This window comes from Pagrus major, chromosome 5 (assembly GCF_040436345.1).
Source record: "Pagrus major chromosome 5, Pma_NU_1.0".
Classification (NCBI taxonomy): Eukaryota; Metazoa; Chordata; class Actinopteri; order Spariformes; family Sparidae; genus Pagrus; species Pagrus major.
The window spans coordinates 16,256,807-16,277,101 of NC_133219.1; the positions used below are offsets into that span (position 1 = coordinate 16,256,807).

General features: G+C 39.9%; 2 protein-coding genes across 4 annotated transcripts; one reads left to right on the forward strand and one right to left on the reverse strand.

The window, feature by feature from the left end:
- The first annotated feature begins 564 nt into the window (after nucleotides 1-564).
- On the forward strand, nucleotides 565-6,106 carry nudt12 (nudix (nucleoside diphosphate linked moiety X)-type motif 12). Of its 3 annotated transcripts, none has more exons than XM_073466130.1 (8): nucleotides 565-633; nucleotides 1,893-2,107; nucleotides 2,517-2,820; nucleotides 2,937-3,213; nucleotides 3,330-3,497; nucleotides 3,793-3,906; nucleotides 3,987-4,186; nucleotides 5,169-6,106. In XM_073466130.1, the coding sequence occupies exons 2-8, from the start codon at nucleotides 1,902-1,904 to the stop codon at nucleotides 5,277-5,279; spliced, it is 1,380 nt and encodes a 459-aa protein (XP_073322231.1). In that variant the 5' UTR covers nucleotides 565-633; nucleotides 1,893-1,901; the 3' UTR covers nucleotides 5,280-6,106. The 3 variants fall into 3 exon arrangements, with proteins under 3 accessions (XP_073322231.1, XP_073322230.1, XP_073322232.1); XM_073466129.1 differs by lacking the exon at nucleotides 565-633 and adding an exon at nucleotides 754-825 and having other exon boundaries at nucleotides 1,893-2,148; XM_073466131.1 differs by lacking the exon at nucleotides 565-633 and adding an exon at nucleotides 757-825.
- Nucleotides 6,107-6,194: 88 nt separating this feature from the next.
- Nucleotides 6,195-18,947, reverse strand: LOC140995951 (interleukin-6 receptor subunit beta). Its single transcript, XM_073466127.1, has 15 exons — nucleotides 18,746-18,947; nucleotides 17,876-17,980; nucleotides 16,502-16,607; nucleotides 16,135-16,268; nucleotides 15,815-15,945; nucleotides 14,903-15,071; nucleotides 14,663-14,745; nucleotides 13,746-13,968; nucleotides 12,960-13,160; nucleotides 12,303-12,401; nucleotides 11,996-12,136; nucleotides 11,541-11,690; nucleotides 8,632-8,734; nucleotides 8,204-8,285; nucleotides 6,195-7,472 (listed from the first exon to the last, which is right to left on the reverse strand). Exons 1-15 carry the CDS (start codon nucleotides 18,816-18,818, stop codon nucleotides 6,873-6,875), a joined length of 2,400 nt encoding a protein of 799 aa, XP_073322228.1. The 5' UTR covers nucleotides 18,819-18,947; the 3' UTR covers nucleotides 6,195-6,872.
- Between the last annotated feature and the right edge of the window lie 1,348 nt (nucleotides 18,948-20,295).

Genomic DNA, 20,295 nt, shown 5'->3' on the forward strand with positions numbered 1-20,295 from the left:
AAGCTTAATAATGCAGAAATTACATGTATATATGTATATATTCTGTATGTTTAAATCAGTTGCTTAGTTACTGTAACCTTAAACAGTCTGCAAACTGTGTTCAACAACAGCAATGACAAGAGACAGGAGTAAACATGTGCAAAGCCTGTGCCAAGTGCAAATTGTGCTGCATTCAGGGGTTACTTAGCATCTTTATTAACGAAATCAACATTCAACAGACATTTAATTAAGAACCTTAATTGTTGTTTCTTTGTTAGTTACTTTTAAATGTAAAAATTTCAGGTGTGGAAATAACAAAGACCTTGGTCTACATTTGTGTAAGGACTGTGAGCTTTCCTTTAAAATGTTCTCAAATAAAACATGCATGACTAAAGGTAAAAACAAACCAACAAAAACAGAAACATACAGCAACAAATGTCGTCTTGTTTAACCTGCTGGCATTTTTCTCACACAAAAAAACTTTAAAAAGACTGCATATTGTGGGAGTAGGAGCCGAAAATACGGTAGTTTAAGGAGCACTTGAAGGCAGCGCAGTTGTGTTCGGCGTAGCTGTTGCTCTTGAACGCAGCTCGTCACCTATGCACGCAGCAGTACTTCCTGAACAGACGGAAGCAGCTCGCAGCTGAAGGCAAGGTGAGGCTTTTATAACATGTTTTACTTGAAACTGACAAATGTTGTGATTTAATCGCAGTTACGAGTAAACAGTGACGTTGTTATGAGTGAAGAGCTGCTTCAGGGGAGCTGAAACCTCTTTACTAGTCAGTCCTGCTCAGTGTAATGTCAGCAGATACACACTGATGTCAGTGATTGACAGATACATAACAGGTAACCTGCTTTACCGGCTGTGTGTACAGTATATAATAGTAAATATATATTACGCTACAGTGGAAAACATCACCGTAAAGCTGTACGACTTCAATAACTCCCTGTGTTAATGTTTAAACCGAAGCACACGTGTTTTGCGACAACGTGTTTAAATAAGCTGCGTTTTGTAACAGTGAGAAATCAAAGTTACCCAAGACTGACTGACAGCTGAGTGCACCAGTAAGAAGGAGTAGGGACCCTCCCCCCGACAGGAAAATACAGCTATAGGTAGCCACACTTAACACAGTTTTTAACTATTTAGTCATAAATTAGAAGAAAGTAGTAAGTCAGTGAGTTGATCATGTTTGACTTGATGTCCAGATGTGCTCCTAAAGAGTTAGAAAGAATAAATTGCAGGACTCGGTGTCATCATGGCAGGAAATATGTTGTCAGTCGTTAATCAAACACAGATGTTATCATGTTTTCATTTAGAAATATTCAGTGATGAAAGAAGAATTCAGATCCTTTACCTGAGTAAGTACTAGGGGTCATCTGCTTCTTCAGGGTCGTTCCCGATTATTAGAAATCAAGCAGATTGAAAACCGATGTTTGGGACCGATATTCATTCAATGAAACTCTTTGTGGCAAAATTTCGAACAACCGGTGATGGAATTTACTCAAGTACAATCCTGAGGTACTTTACTTTTCTGTTACTTTATACTTCTTCTCTACTACATTTATTTGATACATTTAGTTACTAGTTACTTTGCAGATTCAGATTATTTAGTGTTTACAGGCTATAAATTGTGACGCGGGACCGATCAGATTGTGTTGCTGGCGGGACATTTTCTGAGAGGATGCTGCATCAGAGCCAAAGTACCACTTTTTTAAATTAGTTTATTTTAGCTGCAGTCTGACAGAAAAATCACAGATACTGATAATTGGAAAATGTCTGAATATAATTCACACAAACTTTTTGTCGGAACTCTTGTATCATATGAAAATGCTGCTTCCTAATCATACTTTCCTCCCTTTTTGTTCGTGAATCCTGATCACATACTTATGTGACGTTCGTTTTTGCTATCCAGGCAGCCAGAATGATGAGTCTCCAGCTGAGCGCCAAGGAGGATGTGGTGGAGAGGTTTCTGGATGCCGCTGCCAGAGGAGACCTGACCCAGGTGTCCACGCTGCTGTCCAACACCCCAACGCTCATCAACCAGAAGGGATACAGCGGCTGGACGGCGCTGATGCTCGCTGCTCGCAACGGACACTACAATGTGGCGGAGCTGCTGCTGTCACATGGGTACAGAGAGCTGAGATGAAAAAATACTACATATTGAAAATGTAATTTTAAGTATTTACACTCAGCCGTTATAGTTGTAAAAGATGACAAGAAAATGTTTTGTGTCAGTGAAAAGAAGAGAGATTTTGTTTTCACTTTAAAGTTGCATTTATAGATTTTTTCGCCACTAGGGGGCAGAAGAACTCCAAAAAAAAATGCAAACCGGACATATTAACTTCAAAAAGTCATTCGGACTAACGTCATATTATTTCACAGTTTAATTATGTGGTTGTTTGACCTATTGTTTTTGTTATCACTTATTTGCTAGTTTCGAATAAAAGTGTATGAATAAAAAGCAGTTAATAACATTGTTATACGCTTGGATAGATGGACTCAATCACGTCTCTAATCTCTGTTTTCAATCTCCAAGCTGTGACAAGTTCTCAGTGAACAGTTCATCACAGACGGCCTACGATATCGCCAAGTTCTGGGGCCACAGACACATCTCCGACCTGCTGGGCCGCACAGACGACGGCTGCCGACGAGTCCTACCGGACTCTGACCTCCACCAGCACGAGAACTACTTCAGCAGAGAGACGCTGGACCGGCTGAGCGGGAAGAGGACAGACAAGGTTTGGTTGGAGGCCAAACAGAGCAACCCAGATACAGTCTACCTCCTGTTCTCCAACCTCAGCCCCATGGTCAGCAGCTCCCGGGAGGACGACAATACAGGGGTACGTGGCTGAATGCAAATGTTGCTGATATTTTGGATTTCAGGGGTTAGAGGTGTTCCCGTCCTGCAGCCAACAGTCAAGTTGTTATCTAATGGTTGTGATTCTAACTCGGACAGGTTGAGACCAAGCTGTGCCGGTTCAGATATGAGGCTGTGAAGGACCTTCTCCAGAAACCTGCAACTGTGCTCATCTTCCTGGGAGTGGAGAAGAGAGAGAAACCCTCCTCTTCCTCCTCCCCTCAGGCAGAGGAGGGTGTCCAGGAGCCTCCTGCTTGGTTTGCCATCAGCACAGAGGAAGACGCTGCTGAACTTCTTAAACGCTGCAGAGAAAAGAACTGCTCCTTCCCAAAGTCACCCAACAGAGACCTGCTGACGTTCAGTGAGGAAGAGGCCGGTGAGGAAGATACAGTATTTTTTTCTTGACTAAAACAACAGATTTTTCATGTCTCCCTTATTTTATTGAATATTCTAAAGTAAACTGACTGAATGTTCCCTCTCTTCGCCCTGCAGGAGTTGTGGCTCAGGCTCGATCAGTGTTGGCCTGGCACAGCCGCTACAGCTTCTGTCCGACTTGTGGCAGCAGCACCCAGCTGGAGGAGGGAGGATACAAGAGGAGCTGCCTGAACTCCGACTGCAGGAGCCTGAAGGGGGTTCACAACACCTGCTATCCACGAGTCGGTGCGGGGCTCCACTCCCACCTCACCTATCTGCCCTTGCTAAATGCTAAAAAAGCTTGTTTTTCAGCCCTAAATCTTAAAATCATCTTAACTGGTCTTGAAAGGAATACTTGCCATAAGCATAATATAGTTTAGATACAGAATGTACAATATGTAATTTAAGCAATTAAATGTTATTAGGTCAACTTCAAAAAGGAGAAACTAACAGCTGCTAAAAGATTAGTTAGTTATGACTGAAAGTTATGAAAGTCTGTGGTAATAAATAACCTTCTTCCGCTGTCCTGTGTGTGGTTTAGATCCAGTGGTCATCATGCTGGTGATCCATCCTGATGGAAACCAGTGTTTACTGGGAAGGAAGAAGGTCTTTCCAGTTCGCATGTTCTCGTGCCTGGCTGGATTCGTAGAGCCAGGTAACTAAAGTCTCTCTACACTGTGATGAAAATATGGAAAGAAAAGAAAGTGACCTCTTCTCCCCCTCGTGTCCCCACAGGGGAGACGATTGAGGATGCGGTGAGGAGGGAGGTGGAGGAGGAGAGCGGTGTGAAGGTTGGCCCGGTTCAGTACGTCTCCTGTCAGCCCTGGCCGATGCCGTCCAACCTCATGATTGGCTGCCTGGCTGTTGCCATATCGACCGACATCAAAGTGGATGAGAACGAGATTGAGGAAGCTCGGTGGTTCCAGCGGCAACAGGTACAAACATAAAAAAGTCTACTAGTAGCACAGCTACGACTTATACCAATAATACAAAACAAAACTGCTACTTTTAACTGTTAGAATAATGATTTGAATGAGTAGATTCATGACTGAATTTGGAAATTCTCAACACAAGAGCTTTCAGCCATATCTCATGGCCTCAAGTTAGCTTTGAGGTTTCTTGAGAATAAGGTGGAAACATTTGATTACATTTACATTCATATCACAACATGTAAACAGCAGGTAATAACAATACATGTAAGGTTGTAAAAATTCTACAATAATATTGAGTAAAAACATTTTGCTGTTCAGTACATAATACATGTTGTATTATTTCAAATTCAGAATATAAGTTGTAAGTTATAATGATCACACTAAAATTTAAAGGTGCACTATGTAGTTTTGGGGAAGAAATTTTAATCAGAAGAGAAAGAGCTTCATTGGCTGTTTTTTTTTTTGCCTAAACAAACTAAAGGACAACACCATTTCATACTGTTTCACTTTGTTTACATGTGGCGGACCCTGCCACCTTTCTAGCTTCAAACAGTGTTCTGGGGACCTTATTTTCCCCTGAGAACAGCTTGTTTATTCAGTTATGGACAAAATAAATATTTCTGAGTTTGTATTATTACCTCATTAATATTGTAAATATCAAAATTCTGAGTGAGAATTTCTTCAATTTTAGACAACATGTTTTCTACAGAAGTCACAACGCGTCCACACTTTCTACAACGAGGCTCTATTTTTCACACCTAAACGTGGAGCTTTACAAAAACGCTCATGTTTAGGTTTGGATGAGTAAAACTGAGCTTTTGAAAAAGTAATAGGTTAGCCTGCTCAACAGAGAAGGAAAAAATTAGATTGTGAGTGGAGATCTTTATGTGCTAGTTTTCAGTGGGGTCACAGTCTGATTGTTGTTCCTTAAAGACAGAAAGCCAACTTTGCTTTTCTATTTTTTTTTGTTTGTTTTTTTGTTTAGGTGATTGAGTCGTTGCTCAAAGGAGCGCATCCAGCCTTCACTTTCCCCCCCAGACAGACCATCGCCCACCAACTGATCAGACACTGGATCGGCATGAACTCTAACCTCTAAGCCAGCTCAGGCCGACCTGCAGACGGTCAGATAGGTCTGAAAAACCAGCAGCTGTCTGAACTATTGCTGCTTTATTGTGACAAACAGGCTGCTAGTCGGGGAAGTCATTTACAAGTTTGTACTTACTGTTGAATGACTCCACATCATTTACATGCACTGCCTGCATGTAGAAAGGTACAGCATATTCACCTACACATAAAAGCAAAGAAAGAAGGGGACAGACAGAATACACCCCTACTTGTCACTTCACATCTCAGGTTTGAAACTGCACTTGTGCGGTCTGACAGTGGATCAAATAAAAGGCACCAGTGCAAAGGTTAGGAGGAAATGGTGAAGGTGCTGTGTTAGGTAAAATACCAGACAAATGCAGAAAGCTTTCACCTTTCTTTGGGTCACGCAGCTGTGACAGACACAGACTATTTAATTCAGAAACAGTTCAGTTAGCCAGGTGGACCAGCCACCGACACACACTTAGATAAATCATGCCAACACAACAAATACTTAAAGCATAATGAAACCAACATAATGTTGAAGCACGATTTGAATACAAATAATTAAAAAAGAATTCTTAATTTTAGTATGTATGTACATGAAATTTTAAAATGTATGACATGTAGCTAATACAGTATTAACAAGCTCAGATTTATGATTGATTGATTGATTATAGATCTGAACAACTTTGATTCTCCCCTGATATCCTCCTGTACAATTTTTATTACAGGTCAAGGTACACAGCAAAATGGCCGATCACTGACACTAATAATGGATGGGCAAATTTTATATAAACTTAAATGAACTGGAAATATTAAAAAGCTAAATATAACCAATTCTCATTGTCTGTGTCCGATATGTTACTGTTGTAAATGTATGTGTGGTAACAGGATAACATGCTAACCATTAGATACTAATCATTAGCATGTAAACATGCTAGCTGTGAGCATGTTTTTGCATTTTTGCCTTATGTTTGATGGTCAGCAGTTAAAATACAGTATAGGTGAAATGTGAGGGGACAGAATGAGTGCTACAGAAGTGGTCAGAGACAACAACTGACACACAAACAGCCCTAAACCTGCTTTATTTCTGATGGCCAGCAGGGGGCAATTCCACTGGTTTCAAAAAGAAGTATGATTGTATGAAAGCTTATGAGAAAATGACCGTACGTCGCTACAATGGCGTGTCCTGGGGTTCTCAGTTAAATCCAATCAAAAATATTATATATTTATAAAATATTACTATTCCAAACTCGGCACAACCATTTGTCAAATTCATGCAAGTTCTTTCAGAAGAGATGTATTTCTGTTTACCACATGGCAAAAGATAAAATAGTAGCTGCTGTAACGACTATATGGAGTTGTGTCAGAGTACTTTAAACCGCATTGCTGATTTCAGTCCGAACACCCGTTAATCCTTCAACCACGTTTCCAGAAAATGGCCACCATACAGAGAATAAGTGTTTTTGTGTCACCCATAGTGATCTTTGTTTTCTGCTGTGTAATGGACATTACAGCTACTAGGAGTCACCAGCACATTTACTCTTATTTTTCCATCTGTGTTATTGACCCAGAGTTCAGGCTAGCTGTTGGTTTCTAACTTCTATCCATTATCTGCAGTCTTTGCAAAGCAGCCGTTTGCTTTGTAATCAGTCTCACAGATCAGATAAGGACAGTCGGTCTGTCCACTCACTGTTTCAACATCCCTTTTCCAGAGAAAGGAAGAGTTAATCATACACTCTGTCTCACAGCTCATCTGATAGACACCGTAAATGTTTGTGTCAGCCATGAATTCACGAAAACATAATTTTACAGCAGTTTTTTTCTGATGTGATGTCTCGGAGAAGTTGTCCTGTTGGCTCTCTTCCTCTTTCTGAAGAAAGCAGCGGTTAGCTTTCTGTGCCTGATGCAGCAGAGGAATGTCTGCTGCGCGGTATTTCACTGCATAGTCAGGATGATAGGACTGAAGAGAAACCAGTTGGTGCTCTGTGGTTACAGGAGAATCAGAAACATACTCTGTGTCCAGTTGGAGGGTAGCCAGCTTACTGATGAAATGACTGATGGACAGCAGAGAAGTGTCTTCATGTAGGTCCTCCTCTGATGAGTGCTGAGAGTTCGGACAAACCATGATGACACTTTGATCTCCGAGAACATCCGTCACCTGGAAGTCCTCTATGTTCAGGACGTTTTTCACTGAAGTTTTCTGTTAAAAGGGAACAATTAAATGGATTTCAATGTGGAAAGACTAATTAATAAATACAAAGAAAAGTTTAGATTTCAGGCCGACTCCCACTGGAGTTAAACTGAAACTGACTGTTCTACTGCTGTGTCTGTCATTACCAGCAAAACATCACACAACAACATCACTTTAAATTTAATAGACTACTGACAATCCCAAAGTTTGCAAAGATGCTATATCTGCTTGGCAGTTGATTTTTTTTTTTTTTTTCATTTGATTTATTGAACGATACAGCTTTAAAAACAAGCCATTTTGGAAAGGTTTGGAAATTTCAATAATGTCTGATTACAGAGATGGATCCCGTAATCTGTCACCAACATAACTGCTAAAATGTTCCAATGAGCAGGGTTGAAAGGTGACAGGAAATATAACGACTGGCTTAAATATTGTTAAATTGAATCAAGGGAAATTGTTATTGACTCGATACATTTTATGACGACTCAAAGTTCATACAGTCAAAATGGCCCATCTAATAATCCACTTTGTCCATCTGCCAATCAGATAAGATTATTTAAGTTTGATATATCATATAAAATTACCTTGTTTTGATGATTTTTTTACAATCACTTTTTTTTAAATGTTCTTTGTAAATCTGAGTCTAGCAGAACACTCGATGAGCCGTAAATACAAGAGCCAAAACAACAATAATACCCCAGTGTTAAGCAAACCAAACCCTCCTGTAAAAATGAAATCACCTGGTGGTTTGGATCCATCAGCCACTGACCCGTTGTACTGCCCCGGGGGCTGGAGATGGGCGGGAAGAAGTACGACTTGTACCTACAAAGTAATGGTATGATAGAGGAAGTTTAACTGAACTGTTGGAAGTCAAGGTGTTTTGGCCCACTGATGGGATTTTAGGTAGCTCTTTTCTTTTTTTTTGGAAGAAATATCATGTAAGTTTTGATAATCTTTTCAACATACTGAAGTTATTATTCTATCTTCTACAAATTATTTAAACAACAAACCAAATGACAGAGATAATGTAGTACACAATATGCGGTTGGAATCCTATGGGAAACAGCAGCCATTAATTTACCAATCCCCAGTTACAGTAAAAACAGTAGATGCATTCCTGTGTTTTGTATTGGAGCCATCAAATGTGATCATATCTGTGTTGACTCACACAGTCCTGGACAGGATGGAGATGATGAACACAATGGCAGCCAGCAGCAGCAGAGGAGTGACTGCGGCTATGACTGTAGCCACAGTCACTCCTCTGCTGCCTCCTACGAGAAACCGAGAAGCATTCATAGTTAGGATTTATTTTAAAACCACGATCAAAGGATTACTTTGTGTAAATGTGTCTTTATTCTGTACCTGAAATCACATTGTAGACATAGTGAACCAGTGATGGGAGAGACTTAGACCTAAGCACTTACAGCTGTGGTTTGTCTATTTGCGTGTGTTTTCTTAAAGGGGAAATATGTGTAGGAACCTCTGTCCATCGCCTCTGCATTATATTGAGGCCTGTTGTTTCTTGTTAACCCTTTCATCTGGATGAAGACGATTTACAGGCTACAGGGGTGCCATCTTATCTCCTGGCAGAGAGGATAGTGTTTCCTGGACCATAAAGACTTCAAATGAGGACAGTTTTAATTAATTTACAACTAAACTCCCATTTCTGAACTCTCTTTTCCCTTTGACCAGAACCTCCTCACACAGGTCATGAAGTTACCTGTGTCAGTTCACCAGGAAGGACGAACGAATGTCTTCAGAATGTGTTAATACAATGTCTTTACATTTGCAGATTAAGTAACACGCCTGATCACTTTCTACCTCTTTCTCTCTCTTCCTCTCTTACTTCTGATCCACAAACATTCACAGAGTGGACATCGGACACCTTCTGACGTGTTTTTCTATGCTGTTACTCTGTCTTCTTTAAATTTATGACACATCTGGATGCTATCTGCTCACATTCCATTCAAATGGCCTCTGTATTCTTCCAGATTTCAGACCATGTCTAATTAACCATTAAGTCAGTATCTCACAATCTTATTTCTAACATATTAAGAAACAGTAAGAGAAGCTCATAAAACTGATCTTTCTCCCGTTTCTCTACGATTAAGATTGACTGAGATCAAATTTTAATGTTTAATCTGTACTGTGTTCGGTGGAACCACAGCACCTCCTGATGGTGAGTCCTGATACAGTTGGACGAGAAATATTCTGTTTAATATGGTCATGGTTATAACCAGTAAATGACTCTGATATGTCTTTGTTTTAACAAGTATTAAGCTGAATATGTATAATTAATGTTTAATCACGTCATAATCCTTGTCATGATAGACAAAGTACATCTATTGAGCCATGGTGAGAAACTGAGAAGGTGAAGCACGGTTTAGTTCAGTGAGTTTCTGTGAATCTTAACACCTCCACTAAATCTTGGAGATAAAAGCCGGTAAGCCCCGCCTAGACACGCCTCGATTTGCAAGTAATAAAACGGAGAGATCACGTCTCTCGGTTAAGTTTTTTTTTTGTTTAGTTTAGTTTTGTTTACAGGTTTAGGTTTTTTTTAGTTTTTGTTTAGTTTTGTTTTTAAAGTTTTGTTTTTTTCAGTTGTTTTAAAGTTTTTCTTTTGAAACTTATTTTGAAGCTCTTTACTTTACTTTGAAACACGCTCCAAGACAGCGATCTCATCAGAAGTGCTCACGCGTTGATTTTTCTCATTTTATATTTTTCGCAGTATTGATTAGCTTCTTTTATTAAGTTTGTACCAGAACGAAGTTCTGTTTTAATTTGTTTTATACCGTTAAGTATCGTAACTCGCTTTTGAAGAAGTGAATTTAATTTAGATTATCTTGCATTAACTAACAACGGAAGATCCGCCTGATCAACGTATCGACCTCAGTTATTTTATTCAAGAAGTTAAATCTAGTTTACAAAGTCAGAGCCTGAAAACCACTCGAAGAAACGAAGAAGGACATCTTTATCACAATCATCATCACGACTACAGCAACTTGCTGTGTCCGAGACCGTGCAAGCGGTTTCCAACGAAAGACAGACTCTTTGACAAGCCCCCAGCGCTCGCTAGCGGTACCATCCCGCTGGGCACTGAGCCAAGATCTGCACCGGATCGGTACGGGACCAGCTGCCCTCTTCCTAAGACAACGGACCGAGGTGCCCAACCGACTGATAGGCCTACCGGACGAGCTGACCCCGGCCATCGGACCGCCAGCTAGAGTCGCAAATCACCCGAGGGAATCCGCTGCCGCGGCCCCGCAACTCGGCTGAGAAAGTAGGCTCTCCATCACTCACAACAGCTGGATTCACACATGATACATGAGATGGTTTATGGCTCTGGTTCTGATCTTTTAGCTTAAGAGAAATTCGGTTAGGGTCTCGTTAGTATTAAAAATTACTCTCGTAATCTTTAAATGCTTCAACCTAACTCATAATCTCACCATCAGCCCATATTCCACTAATAACCCATTACTTAGTTATTCCATATTTTCTGTTACCTGTTGTTATTCATTTAAATTGCCATTTCATTTATTTAACCTGAATTATTTAGTCAATAAACATATTAACCGTATGTCGTTGTCTGTGCAGGTTTGTTTTTAATGTGGAGAACCGATGGATATGTGTAGAATCTCACTGCTTCATATATGAGATGAATAAATTGATCTGAAATTGATTAGAATTGATACAAGTTAAACTTGTCCAGTCGAATTTGATTAATTACCTCCGGATTATTCAAATAGACAAAATAACGGAGGTGGTGCCCCATTAACGAGTGTTTATTATTAGTGTATCTCCTACATATGCAAGAATTGGCCAGCTGTCAAATTCATACTCAAATAGGGGCTAGCATGTCACCAAAGTAACCACTAACTGCTGCTAAATTTAGCTGCCCTTAGTTACTAAGCTCAGTTAGCCATCTAGCTAGCGGTTTGAACTGGGAGCTTGGGGACCAGGGGAGTTTTAGTGTTTACACCGCTAGCACAAGAGCTTTGGATTTGGATAAACTTGGATTATAAATGACAGCCTGCTTGTAGACAAAAAATATTCTTTAGAGCACCCAGTTATACTCACCAAAGTCTTTTCTCACAGGGATGATGTTTCTGGAAACATTATCAGCCAACAGGAGAAGAGAATACTCAGTGTCGGGGTTCAGGTTGAGGAAGGTGTGGTTGTGCATTTGGTCCGGCCACAAAAACAGAGACGGAAAGGAGAGAATATTCTCTGTGTTTACAGACAGATGTTAAAAAACAGATTGCAAATGTCACTGAAAAAACATTCACAGTCAGATAGTGAAGGCAAAATTTCAAAATAGACCAAGAGATTAACTTTAAGCTTCCTTACAGCAGTAAGAAAATACATCCACATGTGCATATGTCATTATTATCTTTTATATGACATAAAAGCATTTTTCTTATCAAGAAACTGTGGTGGGATTTCACAAAAAAAGTACTGTGGCAGCTATGGTGATGCAGTCTTATTATTCTGTGACTTAAACATTTCAGAATAAAACTCCTTTGTGAACCTACTTTGTCTTTCTGAGTCTTTCCTCAGCATCACTCTGTATCTGTTCACTCTGATTGGTCCGGACTTCGTTTGCCACTCCCATGCGACTGTCACTGTCGTTCTGGTCATGCCCACCACCTTCATATTGACCACCTCAATCAGAGCTGAGAAAACACCCCCAAAAATGTCCTGTCAGACGTCTCTGTGGATGTTTTCTGTCCTGAAGTGCACTTTTAAAGTAAATTCTCTTATCTGCAGTCAGACACAAAAAACACAGATAGCGATCACACCACCACATGTTTCGTGTCTTCTGACTGGGAGCCTGTTTACCTCCCTGCTGCAGACTGGCAGGCAGTGACTGAGGAGATCCACACTGCTGGTTGTAGACAGGGAACACACTGATCAGGTAAGACTCATCAGGGTCAACATCTGTAAAGTAACAACACACACTGCCAGTAAACCTGCTGACTGAATGAACCAGGCCTTAATTTGAAATGAGCCTTTATTTTTAAATAGTCTCTAGTCCTGCAGCTGTCTAACTGCTCTGGTGAGATAAGCAGCTGCATGAAGTGTTTGGTTCTTACAGTCGCAGCTGCTTCTTACAGCAATTTAGCAACCGGTCATAATAAGAAAGCGCTCACATGACTTTCAGGCAACAGATCAGTATCTCAGTGGTGTTAGATTACAGAGAAAATCAGAGGAAACGATAGTTTGATGCTCTTTCCTTTGATGTGCATCATCAGGCATCACGTTTTGAGATGCATCAAGAATCCATGCAGTTAAAGGAGAAGGCTGTTTTTTGTCACTGTCAATTAATCTGATGAAAAGATCCCAAAAAAACAATATTGCTCACAGATATATAGTTTCATTTATTTAAAAAAAAGAAAAAAAAACTCAAAAAAACATTTTTTTCTGGCATAGTTGGATATTTCTCCAAATGGACAACAAAAATGAATCAATAAATACATGCAGTGTTGTTAGTTGCACCTTGTATAACAGTGGAGCTGAGGAAGCTATCCACTGTAGTCCAGCAGCAGGAGGATGGGAGCGTCTCGGGGCACCACTCAACAGCAAAATGACTGACAGGCGGGACAGAGGGAGGAGCTGCGGGGTTCTCCCATTGGACCAAAAGGCCCCTCACGGCAGGGAACGAGCTCGAAACCCACAATTTTCTGACCGAGGGGAGAGCTGCAGAAAACAACAACTCTGAGTGATTGAACAGAGCAAAATGACCTGCATCCTTATCAACACAATCAGCCTGAACACCAACACACCAACAAAACACAATTTGCTGCCAATTTTCACATCTCTTGTTTTGTGGATGCCCACACTCCTTATCTCAATCTGCTTATCATTTTGCAGAGTCACAGGGACTAAGAGTCTTTCATTAGATCATTCTGATTTAAGCCATAACCATGCAGGCTGCAGCAACCTGTCATCTCATGCCGAATCTCTCAACACATGAAACAAGCACCGTTCAGCTGCTGCATTTCTGTTGATGTTTTTACAAGTTAATGACTGTAGAGAAGTGCTGTTTCGCAATAAGTTTTATCTGAACATCGTGTCACTGCTCCCGCTGTTGCTTCCTTCTGTGCTAGAGAGGACACAATCACAAAATCATAAACAGGATATTGCACGTGGAGAGCACAAGCTTTACATTTGATAGTGATCCGTTTAAAAGTTGAAAGGGAAAGTTAACAGATAGCACAGTTCTGTGTGTGTGTGTGTGTGTGTGTGTGTGTGTGTGTGTGTTATAATCAGCATCCCACTCACCGTTCTGTCTTTGTGTGTCAATGCTGAGATGTGCGGCAGGTCCATAGCCGGCCGTGTTTAAGGCCGTAACTGTGACACTGCAGTTCCCCTCCTCCACCGCCAGCAGTGCTGTCACCCCTGTGACATTTTGAATGAAACTGTCCTGCGGCTGCTGCTTCTTCACTGGCTTGTAGCTCACCTGGTATCCAAGGATATGATCTCCAGTATTACGGTTTTCAAGGTCCTGCAGAGAGACAGGACGTTTACAAAATCAATTTTCTACCATTTGGAGACATAAGTTTGACGTTTTTAGACTGGCATCATATTTTAATTTAGCTTCAGTCTTTGTCTTATTACGTAATATTGCTGCAATGTGAGACTCTGCTTGTTAGTGCAATGTAAGGCTAGGTCAAAGAGCTGAATCACCTTCCAAAAATTGGCATTTTTTGTGTGAACTAAAAGAGCGAGGTTACAGTGTGATTCCACACATGCATGCAGGTCCTTCAGACTTTGCATTAAATCAATAATTATTATATTGTCTGTCTTTCATATTATCATTTAGTTTAAATTTGTTGAAGAAAAATGTACATTTTGTTAGAGATTTTTGTTTTCAAATATTCAATGTATTTAGCTTTCATTCTTGTTTTAGTTTGAAATTGACACTGATGCCAAGAATATGAAGCACCTTTGATTTTAAGACACTGGGCTGGATTTAAGGGAAATTTCCTGGACTGCTGTATGGGACAAAACAGAAGGAGGAAACTGTTGAATTGTTAAGATAATTCGCCTTCTGTTTCTCTCATGACAGTACACTTTAGCAATTTTACTCCCTCGGAAGTGGTCTTTGCAACTGATCGTTGCAAATGTTGTCCCTGAGATTCCCTGAAGATGAGGGAGCACCAAAGAGGGACAATTGTATACAAGTATTTCAAATGTACCTTCCACATGAGATGAAGGTGGAGAGATGCACCAGAGTCGGGTTTCTCCACTCTGTAACACACCTCTGGAGGCCTGGAGGGGACTGGCAAAATAAAGCACAAAATTAAAAATGTAATGTCAATGGTTTGTTCTGTTGTAGTGCCAGACATGCTTTTAAAGAATTTGTATATTTCAAAATGTTCTTGTAAATTCACTCCCCAGCCTATAACTTTTATCTCTGTTTGAAAGTTAACTGTTACCCCTGTCGAGCGTCCTCGCAGTGACGTCAGGGCTCCAATTGCTCCATTGGCTCCAGATGCCGGACTCCAGTCTGCAGGCCACAGCTGCTCTGTAGACGGTGAATGGCAGGAGATCTTTGATCCTGTAAGTCAGTATTTGAGTTTGATGTGCAGGGAAAGAATCTGGAACCTGGAAAAATAAGAAAACAGTCGGCAATGAAAAAATTGCTGACTTTATTTGGTATTTGGTGGTCAATTACTTGTTGAGGGCATTATGAGAACATTTTCCTCCATGTCTCCATCAGCCATTTTGAAGAAAAAAACATTCTGATATAACAACCTGTTTCTCAACATTATCACTCTCTGATTGTAGATTGTTAACATTAAATTTAACCTCAGTTTTATAACTTCGCTCTGTGAAGGAACTGTTCAACTATCTGCACTTCCTCCAGAGATTATCTGATTGTTGCATTTTGGTTTGAAGGCTCACAAAAACACATTAGCTCCAGAAAAAGATGGCACCAATGACCAAATCAAGGCCAACACAGAAACAGAGAAAGGGTTCAGAGAAGTAGTGGAAAAAGGTCACTTAAGACGTGTTTTTCAATATGTTAATGTGTATGTTCTTGTATTAATAGCGTTGTGGGGACTAAGACTCGATCACACATTCACATTGTGCGGACTTATTGCATCTGGGGACTAGCTGATACCTGTGAGTTTAGTTTTATTTTAGGGTTAAAGGCCCTCACACTTCATGAGCCTGTCACAAATAAGTGGCAAAAAAATGTAAAAAAACAAAACAAAAACACATGCTTGGAGCATCAGGTTTAACCTCATTGGTTATACAGTAGCTCAGGACAGGGCAAGCCTCCAGGTAATGTAAGACAGTAAAATATTCTAAAGTATCAACAATGGTGTTTGTATGATGCTAACCTGGGTCCATGTGTGAGTGTGGTTAACTCTGTGGCGAAGTCGACAGCTGCCTTCACTGCTGCTTCTCCAAGACACATCCACAGAGTCCGCAGTGGAGCCAAGTACAGTTAATACAGGCTGAGAGGGTTTGACTGAGGAGAGGAGACGAGAATGTAACCATTTTTTTATTATACTTTATCATAATTTCATGTTTGTCTAGCAGTCAGTCTGTGGATCGGTCTGTGAGTTTTCTGGAAAATTCATGTCGGGAATAGCAGATGTAGACACCTGACAACACTTTTAATTGGTTAGTGGAGTGATTACATGTCTGGGCCACTTACTCGCATTATAAAGAACCACAGTATGAGGTTGGGACCAGATGTCCGTCCCCGTCATATAGTTTTTCGTCCTGGTTGTGACGTTGAGGACAGCTACCGGGTTGAAGATTCTTTGACATGACGAGATTCTATTCTTGCTATAGAGAATATAAAAGAAAAAGCAAAGTCGCTTAATCTTTACAGGTTTCACTTCATGAAAAAAGCAACACAGAATGGCTTCTCTATGTTTTTGTTGAAGATGAAATAATTAGCATTTAGTTAAAGCTGGAGTATAGAACGTATGGCTCCATACACCGAACCTATAGCTATAGTATAACTTTAACAATTACCTCAGTTATAAGCCATCACCCTGACCAAAGTCAGTGTTTACCTTCTGAAGATGAGCGAGACTTCTGACTCCGTGTTTGACTCTTCAATCCACTCACAGGCCATGGAGCTGGGTGACATCTGGTAGTAGCAGGACATGTTCAGGGTCCCTGCAGGAAAACTCTACCATGACGTACCATTCTTGCCACCATGATTCATCAAAGTTGTACTGATGGTGTCTGAGAAACTGCACTCATTAGATTTGTGACTGTTAACGTAATTTGCAGTCAATCCGGATACATAGATTTTTTAGTGGCTAAGTTTGTAAACCTGCTAATGACCTCGGTAATGCTGCTGACTTGATAGCTAGCTTCTGGCGTTGTAGTCCTATAATCACATCAACTTGTGATTTGCAAAGAAAATTTGCACTGATATTCTCTCCTGTGAGGAAAAAAAGCCCTCAGGTATTAGAAGTTAAATTTTTAGATTTTTTAAATGTACTTTAATAAAAAAACAAAAAAAAGGTGGCATATTATCCTTGTGCAAACTCACCCAGAACATTTAAGATGTAAATTAACATGTCCACAAACCTGATTTAATATGATTATGGCCTTTTTAAATGTAAATTATCCATCATATGGATACAGAATAGGAGGAAAATGTCATGGTCTTGTCATTTTGTTCATTGTATGTGTGTTTTCTAGGTTTTTGTGGTGTCTTTTGGCCTTTTCCAGTGTTTTGTTTCCTCCTGATTTCTTGTGCGCCTCTCCAGCCTGGTTTTCCCTCCACACCTGCACTGCATCTCCTTCATGAGGTCCTCCCCCTTCCCAGTGCTTTTCCAGCTCCTCCCTGTTTGTAGTGTTTTTCCATTCATTACCCTCTCCTGTGTTTCTCTGCCTTACTCCACCTGCACCTCATCCCCTCGTTAGTTTAGTTTGTATTTAAGTCCAGTCTTTTATTGAGTCATTGTTGAGTCATCTGCTGAGTTTCCTGTGAATCTGTTGTTTCCCTGATCCTACTGTGTTGGCCTGTTCCAGCCGCTGATCCTAACAAACGTGTTATTCCTGAATCTATGGCCCGACAACAACTCTGAAATATCAGTAGCCTAACTGATCTGTGTTTTGACAAATCCATGGTACTGTTCATGACGCTGAACAGTGCCATGGATCTGTAATTGCAACTTTTTCTCTGAATCCCGCCTTTCCGTCATTTTCGTCTTGGATCTCTAATATTCTCTGATCTATGAGTTCAAATCAAAACTTAATGACCTGTTAAAGAATGTGAAACAAATTGCCTACTAATTATGTCACTACTTATTTTTTTGGTAAGGTTTGAACCTAGGTCTAACTTAATCACACCTGAAACAAGATATAATCTAGAATGATGAGAAAAACCAAGAATCAAGATATCTGACTGCTGTGCATGTGTGCGTCCTCACTCTGTGTAGATGAAGGACGTCGAGGGCCACAGTCTCTGAGGTCGGTGACACACACTCGCTTGTCTGTTTCACAACGCTTCAGATCAGAGTGCAACACCGTCACTTCTGACACACAAACACAGAAAAAAAGAGTGACAGTCAGTAAATGACACCAGAACAAAACCTGATGATTCTGCTTTTTCCTGGCAAACTATGAATCAAAACAGAATAGGCTTTAATTTAGTTACTACCTGTGTGAAATTTATATCATAGATGCATCTTAAAGGGGCTCTGTGGAACTTCTGTGTGGAGCTGGAAGCCTATTTTTAGTTTATGTGGGCAGACTCCATTTCCAACTAATGTTAGCTACTGTTGCTCTTTTTTTAGCACAGCAGAGAGAGGCACTGAGACGAGGCACTCCAGAACGTGCACAGTCACATCCTTTTGACTGTCATGGTAAATCTGACCCAAGTCCTTCACAAAGAAATCCACAGTCCAGCAGCATTAAACAAATCGTTCACAGGCTTGTATAGACAACTGAGAGAGACGAGGAAGGTCAAATTTTCCACGTAAAAAAGTGATAAAGACATGTAAATTGTCACATAGAGCCTTTTTAAAAACATTTCTTTTATTTCTTATTTCTATTTTCTTGTAAAATACTGGGTAGTTTCACTCCTTCAAGCCTTTGATATTCAATTCATACATTTCTTAGAGGGGAAAAAAACACTTGGTTACTATTAATCCTGTGACAAGGGACATGTATACATTGTTTTAGTATTTAGGAGCCTCCAGCCATAAGAGTTAGGACCCCACACATTAAAGGTGCAATATGCAAGAATTGCAGTTAAAAAAATGTGTGGCTTTTAGAAGATAGGGTTTTGTCCAACTCACCATGCGAAAACACACAGAGGAGGTTCATCACTGTCCAGGTTGCTAGGTGCAGTTTAGGAGACATAATGTCCATCTTACTGGTGAAAATGACAATATGCTCATAAGATCAGATCAGTCTGAACATCCAAAAACAACCATCCATTTCCTACACCCACACCCTTTTGCCATCTACATCAACTGAAGACAGTTTTAAAAACCTCTAGAGAACATCTAGAGCATTATCTCTGATGTGTTAATGGTGAGGAAGCCCTCAGCTGAACTCCCTGCACACTGAATCAGGAAATTGCTTCATGCCTGTACGTGACACCCATCAACACATCAAGTGTGTGTTAAATTTCCGTGTACACAGCTCTTCATGAAATGAACCTGCTTGAGCCTGACACCACACAGTGGACAGACCCTTCTGATTCAGGAACAACATGGTTCAGAGAAAGGACCATGTGCTACCCTCAGGACTTAGCATGGAAATGTTCACATTTCTCTCTCTGACTTTGCCAGTCATCTTTGTCCATTCAAGCATGTGTGGCAATTTGATATTCAACACCCAGAGGAAAGATAACAAGTGTGGTCAATGTGTGAGTCTAACAGGCAGAAACACTTACAGACGCAGGTTGAAGTCTCCTGCAGAGCTCTAGTAAAGAGCCTCTCCATAACACACAAACAATGTGCTTTAAATTATTATTACTGTAAACACTGCACCTATTTTATTGTTTTTTTAATATTGTATATAGCATTTTATTGGTTTTTTATATTGTATATAGTATTTTATTGTTTTTTAATATTGTATATAGTATTTTATTGTTTTTTTATGTTGTATATAGAATTTTTTTACTGTTCCTTTATTTGCCCTTGTATTATTTGTATATCTGACTATCACAGCGTCACTCTGGTGGTTATCAACATTATGTCATATTTAGTTCCACATCGTTTGATTTTTTTTTTACCCTTTTATACAAAGTGATTTGTGCAACACAAAGATCATCTTTGAGTTGCACAAGTAACATCACATCTGTTTGTTAGGCAATCGGTTCTTCTGTATTGTTTTATATTGAAGGTGCTATATGTGCATGAAAGCATGAAAAGAAGTAACTAAAATCATTAACAGAACGTGAAGAAACAAGTTATTACATTATGTCTATCTGCAGTTAGCATTCTCAAGCCCCAGTGCTAGCCATATGACATCATATAAACCATATAAAAACCAACACTCCCTCTGTGCTTCGATTCCAGACCCGCTGCTACAGTAAGCAGCAGTTAGCAGTTAATCTGGTGATATGCTGCCCCATTTTTGTTTTGAGTATGACTTTGACAAGACGCAAATTCTTTCATACTGCACCTTTAAGGTCCTTATAATAAGTGTTATTTAATAGGTAATAAGGCACTTTTAAGTCCATAAGATGCTTATTAACATTAATGTGTTAATAATAGTAAACTAAACATGTAAATTGTTCGATTTTAAGACATGTATAAGATTTATAAGAAACTTGTTAATAGTTTATAGACAATTAAAAAAAAATGAATACAAGCCTTATGACTTATTTTGTTTTTAA